The sequence below is a fragment of the Microplitis demolitor genome, chromosome 3 (assembly GCF_026212275.2).
Source record: "Microplitis demolitor isolate Queensland-Clemson2020A chromosome 3, iyMicDemo2.1a, whole genome shotgun sequence".
NCBI classification, from domain to species: domain Eukaryota; kingdom Metazoa; phylum Arthropoda; class Insecta; order Hymenoptera; family Braconidae; genus Microplitis; species Microplitis demolitor.
The window spans coordinates 24206322-24228072 of record NC_068547.1 but is presented as its reverse complement, the minus strand read 5'-3'; the positions used below and the strand labels follow the sequence as shown (position 1 = coordinate 24228072).

At 31.2% G+C, this 21751-nt stretch overlaps 1 protein-coding gene across 1 annotated transcript; it reads left to right on the top strand.

Annotated features, from left to right (window-relative positions):
* Positions 1–1864: 1864 nt before the first annotated feature.
* Positions 1865–21129, top strand: LOC103579250 (uncharacterized). Its single transcript, XM_008560607.2, has 14 exons — positions 1865–1981; positions 2751–2849; positions 10257–10421; positions 14488–14624; positions 15007–15295; positions 15381–15667; positions 15749–16096; positions 16212–16621; positions 16721–16957; positions 17126–17305; positions 17477–17624; positions 18236–18505; positions 18608–18954; positions 19016–21129. The coding sequence occupies exons 3-14, from the start codon at positions 10259–10261 to the stop codon at positions 19365–19367; spliced, it is 3168 nt and encodes a 1055-aa protein (XP_008558829.1). The 5' UTR covers positions 1865–1981; positions 2751–2849; positions 10257–10258; the 3' UTR covers positions 19368–21129.
* The last annotated feature ends 622 nt before the right edge of the window (positions 21130–21751 follow it).

The window sequence follows — 21751 nt, the reverse complement described above, 5'->3', positions numbered from 1 at the left end:
CCCAACAGGAGCAAAGTTACGGGCTACTCTTCATGGAGAATATCCTATACCCATGGCTACCAATACTCATATGGGTCTCAACTCACAAAATAAATTATTCCTAGGACTTTCTATGGCTTTTCCTACTAGAGGGCATCATAATGAACAAAAAACGTTTATATTGTGATGGGTTATTCCCAACAGGAGCAAAGTTACGGGCTACTCTTCATGGAGAATATCCTATACCCATGGCTACCAATACTCATATGGGTCTCAACTCACAAAATAAATTATTCCTAGGTTTTTTTATGGCTTTTCCTACTAGAGGGCATCATAATGAACAAAAAACGTTTATATTGTGATGGGTTATTCCCAACAGGAGCAAAGTTACGGGCTACTCTTCATGGAGAATATCCTATACCCATGGCTACCAATACTCATATGGGTCTCAACTCACAAAATAAATTATTCCTAGGACTTTCTATGGCTTTTCCTACTAGAGGGCATCATAATGAACAAAAAACGTTTATATTGTGATGGGTTATTCCCAACAGGAGCAAAGTTACGGGCTACTCTTCATGGAGAATATCCTATACCCATGGCTACCAATACTCATATGGGTCTCAACTCACAAAATAAATTATTCCTAGGTTTTTTTATGGCTTTTCCTACTAGAGGGCATCATAATGAACAAAAAACGTTTATATTGTGATGGGTTATTCCCAACAGGAGCAAAGTTACGGGCTACTCTTCATGGAGAATATCCTATACCCATGGCTACCAATACTCATATGGGTCTCAACTCACAAAATAAATTATTCCTAGGACTTTCTATGGCTTTTCCTACTAGAGGGCATCATAATGAACAAAAAACGTTTATATTGTGATGGGTTATTCCCAACAGGAGCAAAGTTACGGGCTACTCTTCATGGAGAATATCCTATACCCATGGCTACCAATACTCATATGGGTCTCAACTCACAAAATAAATTATTTCTAGGACTTTTTATGGCTTTTCCTACTAGAGGGCATTATAATGAATAAAAAACGTTTATATTGTGATGGGTTATTCCCAACAGGAGCAAAGTTACGGGCTACTCTTCATGGAGAATATCCTATACCCATGGCTACCAACACTCATATGGGTCTCAACTCACAAAATAAATTATTTCTAGTACTTTTTATGGCTTTTCCTACTAGAGGGCATCATAATGAACAAAAAACGTTTATATTGTGATGGGTTATTCCCAACAGGAGCAAAGTTACGGGCTACTCTTAATAGGAAGACAGACAGTGTCATCTGCTTGCGTCGGTCACGTACTAAACGATCTGCGACATTTGATCTGATTATATTCTATCCGCAGGTTATCATATCTATGGAAAATTAATCCTGAAGACGACTAATCCAAAATTTTTTGAACTATGTAAACTTAAATATATAAATCTATACGGTTGAAATAGTATGTTGCCTTTCCTCAGAGTCTTAGTGTGCGTGGACGGTGACGCGTTGTTATCAATTGTATACGTTTGTTATATATATACATGTATTGCTTTAACATGGTGTAGAGCGAAAGAAGCTTCGATTTTTAGGTAGCATCACTGCGCACAGTAATCAATATAGAGTGTTGAGCATAGAAAAGCACAGTAGAGGGTAGTAGAGGATAGTAGTGGTGGTTGCTCCAGGTAGTTATCGGTGCTTTTGCGCGGAACGATCACTACAACAGTTCTGGCAGTAGCAGTACAGGGTTGCAAGGGGTTGCTGCTGCTGGTGCTGGTGGTGCTGCTAGCGGTAACTCGCCGATGGCGGGGTCGAATAATCGAGGAGACTTGGTTGAGAATCGGAGCTCAGTGAGACCCGCGTCGCGATAGCGTACACTACCGCGCACATTCCGACCATAGCAAACTAGGTCAAGCTCACTGCCGCTTCTGCACGGCTCGCTCTCGCAGTCGCATCACAGCCAGCCGTGCAGGAGCGCCCTTACGCTCCTTCCTTCTTTTAACTGTACGTATTTTTTTATAATCGAGGTCTATCATACGATAAATATTTATTCGTTAATTACAAACACAGCAGACTAGTATTTTATTTATCAGTATCAGCATTTTTATTTTAATCAAACATCACAGTCAGTATGTTACATGTCTATTCTTCATAGTTACTAGCTAAGTCAATACATATATGTATATAAAAACCACAATGTCACTTAAGTATTTTATCCGTGGAAATAAATAAATTCTCATAACATCTTTATGGTGAATAAACTATTTATCTTATTATAATTATGCAGAGTTGGTTTATAATCTTTAGACGTACCCTCTACCTTCTACACTTATCAAAATTCACTAGATAATATTTTTTAAATAAACACCAATTAATTATCAGCAGTATTTTTATTTTCCTCCGATGGAAATTAAGCGTAATATCTACTGGTCAAACAATTTATTAATAGTGTATACACGTGTGACTTCTATTTATTTCTGTTGATATAAAAAAATTAATACATTAATATCAGAGTTATATTTTCTTGATCGTACTTTTAACTGAAAACCAATTGCCCCCAAGAAGACATTTAAGTTGAGTTTCTCATACGCAAAAGTATTTTAGCTTTTAGTCCTTGGCCGTGAACGATTAAACGCATTATGATTTCTACAGTTTTTCTCGACTCTCAAAGTTTTATTTTTCTTTATATCACGAGACAAGTATATTTACTTAACATGTATGTTATAACTCCCTTACATCAGATATACATACGTTATTTTTTTTATTTTTACAGCAAATGACAAGAATTTAAATGCACAATAATTAACCAGTATTAAAACTTAGCGATCTTTGAAATAATTACATCTTATAACTCCGTCACAGACAATCGAAAGTAAGTATTTTAACGTGGAAATTATTAAAACTAGATAACTAGATTCTTTTATTATTTTAATCTGTCTCCACAGTTCAGTTAGTTTTTGTTAGATATATATTTTTTTATTAATCAGTAGATAGAAAAGTATTTAATTTTTTTATGATGATATATCGTTGATAATGCATAATATAGATGTTTGAGAACATATAAGACTATAAATACATAGCAATAATTTATTAATAAGTAATATGATTGATTATTTAATCACAAAATTACATAATGTAATAAATTTTACAGAGATTATAATATAAATTACCTTCATCTCGCTACGTGAGTTATTAGTGTCGATAGTTATTAATTTTAAGCTCATAAAATTTTTCCTAAATTAATATTAAAAATTATTATGCCGTAAAATAATTAATATAATAGAAAAATCAGTATCGTTAGTTCTCGCACAGACTATGATGTTGTTTATTAATTATGTAAAAGTTTTTTTTTTTTTAACTATACATATATACAATTGACCGAGTACATAGTGTGCTGAAGAAATATGATTGTTGTAAAAATATGTAATGGAATAAATTATAGTCATGGGCATTCATATTTAATATTTTGTATTATAAAAAAAATAACTCCTCGGAATGAGTGATGTTTCAAAAAATTCTCAATATTTAATTTATTCACGTTAAATTATTTTAGATGTTAGTTAATGAAATACTCGAGCATGAAATGTACACGCGATAAAATTAAATTACGTTTAATATTTGCTCGCGGGCGGTAACGCATCATCTCAAGTTTTTATTTAACTTTAAATCTTTAAAAAACTATCTCTTTTAAGAGCAACGCTGTGTAACTACTCTCGGTTTTCAACTACTTTGTCCTATTTTTTGATGCGTGTAAAATATCTGTATATATATATATATATATATATTTTTTTTATTTTTGTATGGTATATACATGTATATAATACGCGCGCTCAGATAAATTAAAAACATGTCTGTGCCATTTTAGAAATGAATTTGTACGAAAAGCAAACAGGTAATAAATAATAATTACATGATGGTAATTGTTTATACACTGAAAAATGACTTATTTATTTTATAACTATTGCTGTATTACGGCAGTAAAATATGCTCTTTTATTCCCCATGGTTGCGGATGATTTAAAAAAACCTAGGAACTCGTTGGTACGAGTCAGTACGTTTGTCCACCCGCTCATGGAGAATGTAGGTATGGATAAGTTCTAGCCATTGGCCCTCGGTAGTTTTTCGCTGATAATCACCATGACTTTATGCGTCCATCTACAACAAATATATTAAAAATATCTGTCGCATACCAACACAGAGCAATTTTAAAATATTCATTTCACTCAATCGTCCGCAATTAATCGTCAATGGCAAAACTAAAAGATTATAACTCGAATATTTGAGCTGACTGTCGGGTGAATTTACGTAAAAGAGTACTCTTTGAATATTATACATATACAATATAAAAAAGCTCGATCACTGATAAATAAATATATTATATTTGCACATTGGTACAAGCCTAGTGAATAATAAATATTATATTATAAATCGGGGATTTATAATAACAGGAAAAAAGTAATTAATCAAGGATTACTTTTTATTGAGTGTAAGTCAGTTGTCTTCGTAAACGTGACTAAAATTACATTAGCGTCAACATTAGAACTTTGTCGAATATAGGTTGGTGTAAACCTCAGCTCGTTGGTTCACATATAGATGCTGATAGCTGGTAGGACGAATCCGATATGTCCGTCAACCAAACAACCACATAGATATGCATTATGCATAGTTGAATGATCGTATCGGCAATCGGCGGTAGTTTGATCATATCATGCTGGACATACGTTAACCCCTAGAGGTGTTTCATACTTGTACTCTAACCAATCAAAATCATCTTTCATTTTTATATCTATTAGACATTTAAAATTTAATCACCACACGTAATATTATTTTTTAAGAAATTTATTTTTATATAGAAATAAGCGATAGAAAAAAAAATCGATAGGTTATTAATTGTTATTAGAACGTAAGGAATATGATAGACTTGAGGTGGCGAGCTAAAGCTTTGTCATCAAGTAGTGGATAAAAATAATAATAATAAGATGTATTGGACATTATTAATATAATATTACGGATATTAATAATAATAATAATAATAGTAAACTACTAGCATTACTAGTAATTAAAACAAAATTTAAAGTTTGTGAAAAAAGTTTTAATTTAATTTTTTTGTTTTATAAAACTAAAGCATTTATTAGTTAAATTCTTATATAAGTAATTAACTTTGAACAATCGATTAGTATATGCTTCTCTGCATCCACAAAAAACTTTAAATATAACTTTAATAAGTAGAATATTAAACTTAAATTATTTTATATCGATGAAAAAAAGGGAAAAATATAAAAAATATAAATAAATAAATAAATAAATAAGCTGAAGATATTAAATATAAATCAAATAGTGATGGCGATGGTTATAAAAGACGATGGCTGTCCAATTAAAGCCGTCGCCACTGCCACCGCTACTGCTACTGCCACCTTACTCTCTTGTTCATTATCATCGCGTGCCTGAGAGCTAGATAGAGTTTCCGCAAAGGCAAAAAAGCTCTATGCCGCATCGCGCTACTTTTACTCTCACCAGTCACCAATCACAATTAATGAGGTCTCTGAACTTTAATTATTTTAACTATACTTAACAAACAACATTAATATTAAAATTTATTTTTTAACAAATTAGTATACTATTGATTGTAAGGGACATCATTGATTAGTTATTCCACAGTTTCAATTGCTTTAAACTTATAAATATATATATGACCTAATTATTGTAGTTACTTTTAAATAACCAAAAGTTTCATCAACAGATAATAACATATAAAACAAAATTTAGTTGTTATACAAGTTATAAGAATATATTCTGACCTATGTCTCATATAAATTTATAATTTCTACGTACCTTATATACTAAGGAAACAGCAATAACTTGTAGTCATTGTATATTTTCAAAGGCTATTTTTACAGCCAGTGACCGAACACCATAAAAAAAAAAAAAAAAAAAAATCAATATTACATGTAATTTTATAAAATATCTTGATTTTTTTACTCCATAACTTGTATATATGTATATATTTATTATAGAGGAAATGAGAGTAAAGTTAGTGAGGAAGACAGGAAGAGAGAGTTATTAAACCGGCTTAAGAGTTGTTATAAAAAGTTTGATTAAAAAATTTGTTTTTAATTTTATTTCTTAATAACTCAGAACGTGATTGATTTATTTTTAAATTTAAATAGACTAAAGTCTCGGTAAATATGCTCTCGACCCCAAGTTCACTTCAATAGATCTATTTACTCTAAAGATCGTCCGACAAAATTTTTATTACACATATACTCAGTTTTCGTATGCTGCACATCCGGAAATAACTTTTTTAAATAATCATAAAAGATTACCAATACTTTTTTACGAGTAACTCAAAGCATACTGATTAAAATAACTTTTTATATTGATTAAAGTTTTCAATTTACATTAGAGGAAATATACATACACAGTAGAGCTCAAAAATTCTATTATTAAAAGTATTTTATTGTTGCTGCTGACAACATGATCAGCCGTAAAGTATTACACATGATATATGTTGTGGATTTAGTCGAGTGATATATATTATAAAAGAGTATTAAAGTGTGTAATTGGTTAAATAGTTAAACATTGTTAGGCAACAGAGCGTTAAAAAGACATAGTTTATGGTAGATTGCTTGCAATATACTATTTCTATATGGTGTAGGTGTACCCACACAATATATATATATATATATAATGAAAAGTCTTTGAATTTACTGATGAGTAAAGTGAGTAACACTCAAGTATTGTTGACGAATGCGGTACGCGACGCGGGCAAGTATTCACTCTCTCATTTAATAAAACGTCTCAAGTTTGAGTATGTGTTATACATATTATATATAATATAATAATAATATTTATCTACAAGCATCTTTCATAAATAATTATAATATTATCAAAATAATATATTATCGGATTTTATTACACATCATTATTGATAATTTAGTGGTATATTTATCTTAATTATAATTGAATATGATACATAGTATATGTATATTAAAAATAAAAGAATGTAATAAAAGATATTTGATATAAAATTTATTTGAAATGAGAAATGTTTTAATGTGAAACTGTATGATGTGTATAAAGCGTCACAAGAGGATTCATAGTGTCTGAAGGGTACATAAAAAAAATTCCCGTCTCTGTAAATTTATTGGATTTTGAGACGTAAAACGTATGCTCATATTATTATTATTATTATTATTATATTCGTGCAATTACGATATCTATGTATACCTAGTGAGTTGAGCGAATAAATGAGCAGAGCGAGTATAATGAAACAGAAAGAGTATCCTGTTATAACAGGAGTTTACATACTCTCAGCACATTTAATTCAAAAAAATTTACTGTTTACTAGTATATTCAGAAAATGTTAATATCAAATTATATTACACGTGATATTATTTATGTTAAAATCTTTTTTTCTTTTATTTTTTATTTTTTTTTTTTTATTTTCCATTATACATAATACTTGGAGGGGGGGGGGTGCATTTACTAGCATAATATACTTGCATGATTCTTTGCGTTGCCACTTGGTTCAACTCTTTTAGTATATAAAACTACTGATGCAGTAGTAGTAGCACATGATCACACACGACGATATCACACACAACGAACGCTGACGGCGCTTACTCTCGGTTATTTTTTTTCACCCTGGATATTGCATACTGCATACTGCATACTGCAGGGTGTAACCAACCTCTTGGTTCTCTTACTCTCTCATTCTTTAACTCCTTCTCATTCTCATCCTACTTGGTTTGTTCACAGCTTTAGATATCACGCTAACCCCTGCTCATCTATACAGAATTATATGAGCCAGCCATGTGTAAGCATTCGCACACAATCGCTTTACACTTTTGCTTCAAAAAACGTTAACACAGAAAAAATATATTTATAGTCTATTTAAATTTATCAAACATAGATAATACATTTATTTAAGTCACCAACCTCATTTAAATTAAATATCTGATAAAAATTTTATCTTATTTGTTAAAGATATAAATAAAAGTTTATCCTATCGTTAAGTCACAAAAAACCTGAGATTTAGTCATGTTAAAAAGTGTATACGTAACTCTACCAACTACAAAAACAACAACAATAACAACATATATATTTTTCGTTACACCAACATTAGAGATAAACTTGAGAAACTTTAACGTAAATTTTAAACTCCCAAGATACTTATTTTTTTATAAACTTGTTTACAAAATTTATATATAATTTATAAATATATAAGGTTGGATTATCTGTATATTAATTATATAGGTTTATTTAGAGCCGTAGCTCTCCAAGGACCATAAAATCAAAAAAATTAAAAAATTACTGCCGGCTGGCCTAATCACTAACTCATATGCCATGAGCTAAAAAGCCAAAAATAATTTTCATAGATATTTAAGTTTTTTCTTGTCTAATATTACCTATACGCAACGCAATTGCGTAATTGACAGTAATTATAACTTAAAACCAAACAATCATTGTAACAAATACGATAACAATTAAGTTTAAATAAAATTTTTATTTATACAGAAAAATGATGATGTAGCATGAGTGTGTTGTATGTAGTTGGATATCGAAAGTCTTAATACAAGTATGAAGGTTAACGTCTATTCCTATATTCCTCTATTCACTGTAGATACTCAAGAGTTGAATGGCGCGCGCGGTAGTAGTATTGATCGAGTAAGCGAGCAAAAGTCTCATCCCTGAGTTGGTCCGCGCGCGTGCTGGACCACCACGGTACCCTTTTCACAATATAAATATATAAATATATAAATATATAAATATATATAAAGATCTTGGTATACTTGATAGTTTAGCGCCAACAGCGAGCACTAAGTCATTTATATTGCACACTGGTCAGCGTTAAATTGAGGAGAAAAATAATAAAAATTAAAAAAAGTATAAAAATACCTGTCGCGATAGATAATTGAAAGTGATAGTTGGTGACATTTCCTCGAGTATTCAGTAACTGACTACTCGAATGATATACTCTATCTCTCGAATTTTTTAGTATATATACTGTAATGTTGAGAGATGTAGGCATCGACTACCATACACTGACCATACACTGACATATACCACTGGTGATATTTTGTCAGTGTGATGTACAACCGAGAAAAACTACTCGAAATAGTAACATCATTCCCATGTCACGTACTATATTTTACTGCAGACACGTGAAAAATATATACATCTTTTGTTAGACACAAACACAACCGAGCAGAAACAAAAAAAGAGGATGAAAGGACCTGGATAAAATACTTGCTCACATCTTAATTTATATTTTATACTTGTTTATTTGTTATCAAAGAATCTAACAATAATGTATCCTTCTTTTTCCTACAGAAAAAATAAAAATAAAAATTTAATTACATTTAGATGAGGATTCTTAAAAAGTCAACATGCGATATACACTCTTAACAGTTGTTATTGCGCAAAGTTAAATAATTTTATAACTATTCATACACATCAAAGAGCTTTCGAGAGTACGTGTACAACACTTTTAAACTCATATTGCGAATACGCTGGGTGAAAGCAAATCGCTAAATATACCCAAAAGTATAGTAATAGTATAACAAATTAAAAAGGAAAATATAACTATACCAGCTTAAACCAGATATCTAACCGCTTTTAATGAATACCCAGGCCTTACTTTAACCTGATTTTTTATTTTCCCAGATAATGCTAATACTTTTAAGATAATTTTTATTTTATTTATTTGAAAAAAGTCGTTAATAATTCTGCCGGAAGAAAAAAAAAATTATGCAACTAACTTTATTCACGAATGCTTTAATTCCGCAATGCTGAATAAACGACAAATTTACCCCAGGCAAAAGAAAGAAAAAATTATGAAAAATTTTAATAGCAAAGTTAACAGGAAGTAAATTTCTTTAGTTGCCAGAGCGTATATACTGAAAATGCCAAAGGATTCTTATAAATTAACGCCAATTGTATTACTTTGTTTTTTTCTTTTAATTTCTACCATTTATTTTATTTTTGTTTCTGTTACTCTGCTGTCGACTCATTTCTCAATATTTAATCCTCAGTGATTACAACAGTCGGTACTTATCCTTTGTTTACTTTACAAGTGAATATGTATCATTAATATGGTATACAATCTATCTTGTTATATGTGTATAGGAACAATCCGACAACTTATACAACTCAATTCTCGGTGACCCGTGATTGGATATTTTTTATGTACATAAATCATTCCTATCCCCGATTTAATACAAATATAAAAGTAAAAAACCGATAAAATAATTATTTTAATTTTGTAATTATAATTACAGATATGTATTGGTTTTTGCGTATTACTATTTTAACAACTGCCACAGTATTTTGCTGCCGACAAAGTGAATTCCAATGCGGGAACGGAAGATGTATTACGCTCAATAAAGTATGCAATGCCTTGGACGACTGCGGCGACGGAAGCGATGAGCAACGAGCATGCTCCCGTAAGTATATTATATATCATTATTATTATTGTTGTTGTTGTTATTGTTATCAGCTTTATTTATATATTTTATAATTTATTATATTTTCAAACAATTAAGTTTAAAAGAACAAATTTATTTTTTTATTTTCTTTTATAAATTTAATAAATTACTGTTTAATGTCAAACAAAGGAGAGAAACTATGGATTAAGTCAGACTTTAGATCACATAAAAATAACTTTACAAAAGAGGATTAATTTATAAAATTATTTTTTTAAAAATAAATATAGTAATAACAATAACAGGATGTGTTTATGAAAATATTATTGCAAAAATATTGGATTGAAAAATAAAAAAAAAATCAATCAGCGTTTTCTCTTATGTTTCTGTCTGCAGTAATTTAGTAAAAAGCTATGTTAAACAGTACAGTAGTTGTACACACTGCAAATGAAATATGTAGCCAACTCCAATAAGATCTATCTATATAGAGTGGCTTGTATATGTACATATAGATAGGTACACATACGTGCAGGTATATAACTGATAAAATTTCTTCCAGCGGTTTTATATAAATTCACTGCACGTATAACCATCATTCTAGCATTCTAAGACATTCTAAGACATTCTAAAACATTCTAAGATATTCACCTTTATGGCACGAGTACACGGCCAGTTAACCGCTATTATTGTGCTAGAAAACTCTACCGGCAACTCTTTTTTTTTTTTTTTTTTTTTTTTACTTTATTGTTATTGAATAATCATCGATAATATACATGAAAAAAAAAAAGACAATAATCAAATTAGTCTCCTTTAACGACAATAAAAAAAAATTTGATCACCAATTATAATATTTATTTGATGTTTTATTACTATTATCAAACCTCATATGTGATATTTAATATACTGATGCTCATTATCAATGATTGCAATAATTGGTTCAATTTAAATATGATACCATTTCATGATATACTATTATATTATACACCAGAATAAAATTAACTCGAATAATTAATTGATAATTGAAAAAACAAATGGATATGACAGTTGATAAAATAATAAAATAAAATAAGAGAGGGATAGAAAAATATAAAAGTAAAGAGCATGTGCAGCTTGGTTGCACTTGGTTGATTCGCGCGGATCACTTTATATATATATATATTTGTGTGTATATGTGTGTATGTGTACGTAAGGTTGCGGGCTGTGGGCAGACATAGCCAACTGGCCAAACGCCAGCCAACGGCCAACATTTAGGTCATACTCTTTATACTACATACATATATCTATACTTTTATTCTCAATACAGTAAACTCTACGGTGTATGGCCCGTCCACCCTCTTATACTATAGTATACTCTCTGTACTTTGTCTGGCACGTCTTCGGCAGAGCTCCACATTATAGCTCAGCACCACATAATCAAGAGCAAGGTTTACACAATGAGACGAGCCCACAATTATTCTGATAATCAAACAATATTTTATTTTTCCAATGTTATTTACAACATATCACAGCGGCTTACAACACAAAAGTGGCCCTCTGAGAGCCTGACCCAGGACCAATTTTTTTTTCATTTTACATATTGATTGCGTCCTAAAATGAGTTATAAATCATCCATAGGCATCAAATTAAGTAAAATAAATTAAATTTGTTAATAAAAAATTTTTTTTTCTTATAATTTTAAAACATCTCGCTGTTATTTTGTTCGAAATTGGAAAAATCTAGTTGGAATTCATTGGTATTTCGACTTTGTACGAGTAAGCTCTATAGATATATATATATATATATATATATATATATATATATATATATATATATGTATTACAGATTTCATTAAAGCTTTCGTTGGATTTGTGCAATCACAGCACTTTTTTATCATACCTTTTTTTTTCTTTCTACTTTATCGTGATACTCGTGAAAATAATGCACGTACGGATAGAAAACGAATGACCAGGCGCAAAAAGTAAAGAAAAAAAAAATGACAGGGGGACTAGAGAAAAGATGAAACCGTGCACCCTCGATGAGGTACGTACAAGTAACCTGCTCGAAGGGTTGTCTCGTCGACCGCTTGAAATTAATACTATAGAAATTTTTTTCTCTTTTCTCTTTTTTTTTGTTTTCAATCTTGACTACACACTACTTGAACGCAGCAGGGTACTATCGTGAGATATAGATGCGTGAAAGGGACGGGTAGCTTTATGAGAGGTTTTCCCTCCTCCATATATAGGATAAAATTCATCGCGCATTCAATCATGTACTACTAATGAAGCAAATATCAAATTCTTTTACTCACTGTACCTCAGCATAATTATTTTTCATCATTAATTAAACCGTCATCATTTGAATAATAACAGAAATATACAACTTTAAATTATTTACTCTGAAAATAATATAAATAAACCCATATAAGAAAAGGTTGAGTGCCCTCAGTAGTCGGGTTATACTCGTGTTTAAATTGTGTTTGATAAAGAAAAATAAAGTGCTTGGACACGAGGTATTCCCAAGTGGCTAAAGTCACATATCCGTCAGGTGAAACTTTATGTATATTTGAATACGTCCCGTTGGTTATTAATATACTGGTTACACTATAATTATTTTTTATGTACATCTACCATCTACATTATTATTCGCAAATAGTAATAAAACTACATGTCATTTATCTCTCGTCTATTAAATTATTGTTTGCCGTACAGTTTAAGAGAAATTATAGAATCAAATGTTGGAATAGATAAGAGGACAAAAACAAATGAAATTTAGTTACCAAGTGGTGAAACTAAATCACAAGTCAGACTCATCATAGTCAGCAGTAATAACCGGCATTGAGTTATAATATCAATATAATAATTTAAACATTTATAAAAATAGGAAACAATGTGTCATATTTTACAATTTATATTTCTTTATATAAAAATTTAACAACATTAAATGACAAAGGTGAGTTAAATATCAGCACAAAAACAATTATTATTTTAAACTACCGGAATTAAAAGGTCGCGAATAATGTCTTCATCACAATAAGATTAAATTTATAAATGTTTATTATGTCAATCTGTGACTATAATATAATATTGTGTGAAAAATCAATAAGAGTATATATAAAAGCAATAGATAATTGCTCCTGAGTTGGCGCATCAACCAATTAGCCGTTTGTGAAACCCTGCACCACAGTAGGCGACTGCGACTAGTAACTCTCCCCTCAGGGTTTTTATCGACATACACGTTCGCATAATCGGATAGTGCGATTCTCCTCACCCTACTCTAACTACTATACCAAGGTATACCATTCAATTCAATAATTTCCCACAAAGAAATACCTTTTTGTTATAAATAATCCATATTATATTGTTGAAAAAAAAAGTTTAAAAATCTTAATTTTTTTTTAAATTCTCAGCAAAATTTAACATCTCAGCTTTAGGTGTAATAAAAAAAAAAAAAAAAAATTGTCATAATTGAGAAATTATTACCATGATCATTATTGTATTGATGTCAATAGATAAAAAAAATAAAAAATAAATATAGATGTATATATTAATGAATAATTCAATTGACACGGCGACGTTATGAATAAAATATCGTGATGGTGTAAACGGAGCAAATAGAAATGACAGAATAATGCGATGGAGAAATGGCCAAGCTACTGGTATATCACAGATCAGACTGGAAATGACGAGCATTGTAGGCTCGCGGCGGCATTCACTCGCCTAACAACCGCTCGCCATTCTCTCCCCTCTGCTCATACAATCACCAGCATGTACGTCGCTCTATCTCTTTTACTCTTATGAAAACGGATTTAGTTCCATATAACCCTTTACCCGGCTTCTCCATTTCCTGTGATCTCAATCACTATATACATATACTAAATAGCTAGCTCTTGAATCCAATAGAATCAACTCCACGTGGATTAATCTGTGCTACACTGTAGAATCACCACCAACATACTCTCCAAACTTGTTATATTCTCTCAACCGTAAATCCTCGTCCTTGCGTAATAATAATAATAATAATAATAATAATAGACTTTTATATACTGTAAATATTGGGATAATAAATAAAATATAAATAGTTGATGTATATGGTGTGATATTAATTACAGCTTGCAATAAAACTTATTATGGTGATGTGGGGAAAACTTACTACCTCGAACTCCATCGACCCAAAGAGGACAAAGTACCTTACTTCTGCAAGCTCACATTCAATGCTGTCGGTGGTAACTTTGGGGACATTGTTCAGGTAATGCCTACATATATGCTTCTCTCGCCTAGAATACATTGAATGCCAAAGATAGATTGCACGAACTAGGAATTTTTAATAATCCACTCTCAGTGATAATGTTGCGAGCAATTTTTCTTATTCCTCTTGAAATATGTCGTGATAAAACTTTTATTTTTAAAAAAAAAAGTAAATTTGGGATATATTTTATCACATAGTTTACGTCAAGTGTGTATCAATCGTCATTCAACTGGAAACACTCCAGAAAACACCTATAAATCATTATTATACCGGAAAATTTTCACAAATTTATTCTATATACAATCATAATAATGATAATGATAATGATAAAAATAATAGTTGTATTATATGTATATTAATAGTGTTTGATGTCTGTCGTCAGCTGACTTTTGACAGTTTTACTCTTGGAAAATTCGTCTCTTTTACTGCGGAAGGATGTCCTGACGGATCACTGCAAATATCAGAAGCTCAGCGTCCCGATGTTGGCGGGTTGTGGTGTGGCACATCCTGGGGTCCTGCAATTTACTACAGTGAAACGCCGATCGTCACCATTTCCCTCCGACTTTTTAGATTAAGCCAAGATCAAACGGGATTTAACTTTGACTTTCGTATGGCTTATAAGATGATCCGTAAATCCGACGCAGTAGTTCGATATGGAAATCCTTTTGTCGGTAATATTTTTATTTTCATTTACATCAATACTTAATCATCAAATAATAATAATAATAATAATAATAATAATAATAATAATAATAGGAATGACTCAAGTAACTCAGCCGACAACAGAATTGGAGCTGGAGCAACTCTCGACGGAATATTCAAATACAACAATGTTGATGTCGACATCGCCGCTAGTAGAAACGGTTGAACACGAGCAGCAATCTAGAGATAGTAAACCAGTACCCGAACAACAATACCTCGGGGATCTAATTTCGGGTACATACTGCTCGCGGATATTTAGCGATTGCGATAAAAAAAAGTGTCGATTGCAGTCACCAAATTTTCCTGGTCTCTATCCACGTAATCTCACATGCTATTACGCTGTAAGTTTATTATACCATTATATATTATCTATAATACTATAATAACAATAATAATAAAAAAGAAAATAATTACAATAATAGGTACGACAACATGAAATTCCACCGGGAAAACATGCCCTTATAACTGTTCGACAACCACGAGGACAACTAATTGCTGTTCGAGCCCGGCCGGCCAGCCAAGCTGAGCCGCCACCTCGAGAACTTCGTCTCTGGCAAGACTGCGATGTTGTACAAGACTACGTGACTATTTACGACGGCTATACTACTCGTGATCCGGTAATCCTTAAATTCTGCGGTGGAGGTGAACCCGTCCCTGAGGCTACCAGTAGCGGCGCTGAAATTCTTGTCGAGTTTACCACTTCACCATACGGCACCTTTCTTCATCCCACTCCACCACACTCGTTACATGGATTTCAACTTGAAGTTCAAGTACAATTATCATTTTATTTTATTATAATAATAATAATAATTATTATTATTATTATTATTATTATTATTATTATTACAATCAAATTAATTATATAAATTATTAATAACTATACAGGTTAAGTTTGTCGATGCTGACTCTCCAACTTATGCAAAAAATAAACGATGTGAGTTTTGGCTAAAAGGTAATACTGGCGGAGTACTAACCTCACCAAGTCATACTTTACCAAGAAACACAACTTGTCTGTATCATTTGCGCGGAGCTGGGCCAGTTGTACCAAGTCCTACACCACCGAGACCACTTCCGAAATTTCCCGAGACGCGGCCTGGAACTGTATGGAGAAAACCTCCACCCAAACCACCACAACCCCAGTTCAGAGTTTGGCTTTCGATACTAAAGTTTCACATTGGAACAAACCCCACAGTTGTTCCTTCACAGAACGCTGCCTCTGACGACGATTGCAATACCACTCTCTTCGTTTGGGATGGAGAAATGATGCCTTTATCCGATTGCAATGACATATCTTGGTATTATAACACCTATTATTATTATTATTATTATTATTATTATTATTATTATTATTATCATTTATCATTATTATTTATATTTTTAAATTAAAATTTCAGTGAAAAAGAAAGATTAAGATATATGGAGAGAACAGGGGACTCTATAACGACAGTAGGTGCACGACCAGCCAGCAATACATCTCTATTAGCAAGATACTGTAAAGATCGAGTCCCTAAAACTTGTGACCACGCTATTTTACAAAATACCAGTCGACCCTGCTCACTTGTTGAGGGTTTTATTTCCTCTGGTAATAGCCTCACCATCGAGATACGTATGATTGAGTCTACAGCTCTCAGGTAACAATAAATTTAATCAATAATACGTTGTTTTTTTTTCCTTTTTTTTCCTAGCCTACGCAATTTAAAATATTTTGCAAACTCAGACATCTTGCATATAATTGTAGTAAATTTAAAATACCCATAAATAGAAGATAAAAAAAAACGAATTTTATTTATTTTTTCAAGGCCCGTAAATTTTCGTGCACTTTATGAGTTTGTGGATCTTCATCATGATGGTGAACCGTACGGCAATGGACCGTGTTCACGGATCTTTTACAGCAGAAATCGAGATCAGTACCCGGATCGGAAATTCCAAGCTCCGCGAAATATTTTTCTTTATGGCCGAGGGGGTACTAAAAATTTAAGGTAATAAATCACCTTTTTATAATTTATCACGAGATAAATAGATTATTCCGTCTATAAAAAAAGACTCTTTAAAACTCGATATTTGTAATAATAAGGTTATTTGCATGATAAAAGAATTTTTTTTTCCAACATTCAACAAATATTTATGAAAAATTACTCAACTTGTTTTAGCTGTGTGTATCGATTCGAGGGTGAACAGGATGAAGTTGTCAAACTACGATTCAATAAGCTTCTCAATGGGAATCGAACATGTCGTAGTGTGTCCAGTATTGACTATAATCGTTTTCTCTGTATTGGCTCCAGCAATTTCTCACTCAAGGCAATTTTATTACATTACTAATTGTCACGCAATCGTTATTATATAATCTCATAATAATACAGAAAAAAAAATATAACTATGTAATCAATGATAAATAAGAGTGCATGCTGAAAAGTATGAAAAAAAAAAAAAAAAAAAAAAAAAAAAAAAAAAAATCGATATGCTAAGAACACAGAGTAGGATGATGTATATCTGGTCTAACCTAGATGTGCAACGAGCTTTCGCGTAATATCCTGAACTGTCTGACACGAGCTATGTTTATATTATACAAGTTATATGTATTTACGTGTGCATGTATATGATGTACATACCAGTTACCATCAACACATTAACATCGTGTGTCTTTATTACTCTCAACATGAGCAGTAACTTGAATTCGTGATTAGAGTTAGTTCTCAACACCCTCTAGCACTATACTAAATTTAAGAAACGATCGATATTTATATGCAACTCTGATATGCCCGCATGGTTTTTACTCTTGTTCTTGTTCTTGTTCTTGTTCTCGACTCGTCAGAAAGTTACGTGGCTAAGAGATTTAACTAAAACTTATGTAGATTTTGTAAACATGTATTATTATCTATTATTAATATTATTTTTATTATGATAAAAAGGTGATGGAACTGCCTTGGTTGAATGCAGCGCCAATTCAGCGAGACTGTCTCTGCTCTAATCGATCACTACCTATAAACATTAAATCATTATCCCATGTTGTTGAGGTACATTTTACGATTCACTCAATGAATGCTCTGGATGATTACAACAATATTTTCTTTGAGGGTGTTTGGGATTTCATAAAAGCCGTCCCGTGTCTTCAGAAACGAAGAGTTCGTGGGCCATCAGGGGAAATTAAATACGAATTACCCCTTACAAATGAAGACCAGGTTTATATATTTTTTGTTAATCTAATTGTAGATGATAATAATAATAATAATAATAATAATAATAATAATAATAATAATACCAAGTATATCTTTTACTTTAAGAAAAATTGCAAACACCATCCGTGGTTGATTGATCCAGGACCGGGACAATATCTGTACATAGAAACACATGGAATAGTGATGAATAGCAACAATAGCAGTGGTAAATGCTTAACCAGCAACCGTATTATCGTACACACAGGCGGAAATGTAAATGTTTCGGTCTGTCCTAAGCCTGAATCAGACTCAAGACATAATGTTGTCCAAGTGTTTAGTAAAGGTTGGTCTGTTGAGCATAAAACAATGATGTTAGCACCTCGTTTTGATCCAACCAGAACAATTGCCGTTGAATTTATTATGAATGAAGCTGATTCTTATTCTGTTACGTGGCTTGAACTAACCAAAAGATGGTAAATAATAATAATAACAATTGATAATAATTGAGATAATAATATAATAATTATTTAATAGGCCATCATCAATAATGGCAATAGCCGAACTGGGGGAAAGTCTACCGCGTGATTGTGAGCAACGTTGTCCAGAATTGAATGCCTGTATAAATACATCATTGTGGTGTGACGGTACTTCTCACTGTCCGTCTGGTTACGATGAAGCACTTACTCACTGTTCAATGCTGCTGCGACTTCCTCCTTTACATTTGGCTATTGGTGCTTCAATACTTGTTACAATAATTGGCTCTGTGTGCTTTATCTTTTGGCGGTGTATTCGCCGAAAAGCGAACCGTTCAATTTCACAACATCGACTTAAAAGTATATCATCAGAGACAGCTATTATTGGAGATGGAAAAGAAGTTATCTGCTGACAAAGCGACAGTTCTGTACGTTACGTCGAAGTTGACCGGGTTACCACTGTGTGACGATCGTTACGATCATCCTCACGATCTTCACGATCTTCACCATTGACGCCATCGGTCTCTCTGTGGCTCGTTCATTGCTCCTTTGTGGGTCTGCCAAGGTGGTGGTGGTACGGACATGATGCCTTGTTAACACATAATTTAATGTTGTTATGGCTACTCAATGCCGTTCAAGTTATTATTATCCTCTAACCCTCAATTATAAAAAGTCCCACTCGCAATAAAAATAATATTATTTTTAAATAGCGTATGAACGAGCTATAATAACAATACTTAAAACTCGCTGTTACGTGCAGAGCTGGATGATAATCATTATTATTATTATTATTATTATTATTATAACTAATTAATTTTATTATCATATAACTAATTATTATATTACCGTGTACGTGGGAGTGTGTATGCGTTCGACCGTATTCAATCTTTTGTTATCTCTTTTCAATAGCTACCCGTTTTAATATTAACACATTATTATTATTATTATTATTATTATTATTATTATTGTTGTTATTGTTGTTGTTATGAATAATATTTATTATATTTAAAAAAAAAAGTGATCGTATATAATCCACAGAATGTTTTAAACTACTGTGTTAATTCCACTGGGGTTAAAAAAAAAATGTATATCTGTTGGAGTCAACACTTCTCGATGTGATTGTTTTTTTTTTTTATTCTACTTCCCCGGGAATTCTCTCGATAACAATGACCACACGCTGCCAATATTTTATTGATCATTTCAACGAGAATGTAATTATTGTACAATATTTTCACACAACTTGAAATATATATATATATATATATATATATAGCTATGAAATTATTTAAACCCGAATTAAAAAAAATCCGTTTGCGACCATTTAAAATAATAATAATAATAATAATAAAATAATTAAGTGTGATTTTTAATCACATTTTTTAACGAGGACAATAACTTTATAAAGAATAAAATATGTCTTGAATCGAGAGATTTGCGTGGAAAAGTATAAGTATATAAATATATATGTAAGAGTGTATCGAGTTGAAAGTGTTTAAAGATATGATGCATATAAGCGGGTTAATAATGATAATAATAATATTATTCAAATAAAATGTAGAAATTTAAAAAAGTAAAAAATATGTTATAATCATATACGTTTGATTGAAAATATTGGTATGATTAAAATTTTTGTGTGAATTGGCGCGTATATTGTCTGAATATGTACATAGATATATAGTAGTAAACAATTGATAACTACTTTGTGAAACACGATATAAATTTAGAATACTTATTTGGCATATTATATTAATTAAATATACCGACCAAATTCAATATATATATATACAGATATAAGAATGTTGCATTACTTAACAAACAGAAAAATAAAATTTTAGGCATTGAAAGCATGCAAAAAGTATTGAGGTAGAAAAGATTTAATAAGGAAATGAGTGTTAACTTTTTCAGTTAGAAATAACAATAACTATAATAATAATAACAATAATATACATATGTCATGTGAAATATGCATGTATATATATGTTATTTAGTTCGGAGCTGTGCTTCGAATTGTTATGCCGAGATTGACGTCAGCGTCGCGGCGAAGGCACGCGGACAATCTAATTGATTTTTACGGCACAAGTGTGGAAACCAACCACATATATTGTAATAGACAAATATTGTAATATTCAATTTTTATTCCTCAGTATGTACACATACACACAAACACCAATTAAATCTCCATTACTCTTTATCTCATGTCTGATTTACGAAACACCATATTTTTTTTTTTTTTTTTTTTTTTTTTTTTTATTTATAAGATGATATTGTAAATAGATATGTGTACTTTTGCGCATAGTAAAAATTCATACTGCAGTATGCGAAAAAAAAATGACTGAGTTACAATAATCATTATTACTATTATTATTACCATTGACTATTCAGAATAACTACAAGTAATTATAGAAAGGGAATAGTAGCGTTGCGCACATACACAGCGACAATAGTTAAATAAATCAATGAAAAATTCGGTCATTTAAAATTTAGCCATATTAATAAATTATTCGCAAATAACAGAAAAGAAAAAAAGCCAATAATAATAAATACTAAAAAATAATAATTTAAAATAAATGCACATACACATACAGCTAGCCGCGAAAGCACAGCCATTATTTTCTTCGTCAGTGCGTGTATATACTATATAATAATATGCAATAATAATTATAAGCATTTGCTTGTATACTTAAACTAAATTTGCATGTCAATACTCAGCTACCGCCCAAATAATTCTTTCACATCTGGAATCGTATTGAGCAATTATTTTTTAAAAATTTATTTATATTTTGCAACTGACATCCGT

What these genes read in the sequence shown, in the direction of transcription:
- LOC103579250 (XM_008560607.2), top strand. Translation starts at nt 10,259, where the DNA reads ATGTATTGGTTTTTGCGTATTACTATTTTAACAACTGCCACAGTATTT. An exon ending in TGAGCAACGAGCATGCTCCC is followed by an intron (nt 10,422 to 14,487) that starts GTAAGTATATTA and finishes TATTAATTACAG; the next exon opens with CTTGCAATAAAACTTATTAT. An exon ending in CCAGCAATTTCTCACTCAAG is followed by an intron (nt 17,625 to 18,235) that starts GCAATTTTATTA and finishes TATGATAAAAAG; the next exon opens with GTGATGGAACTGCCTTGGTT.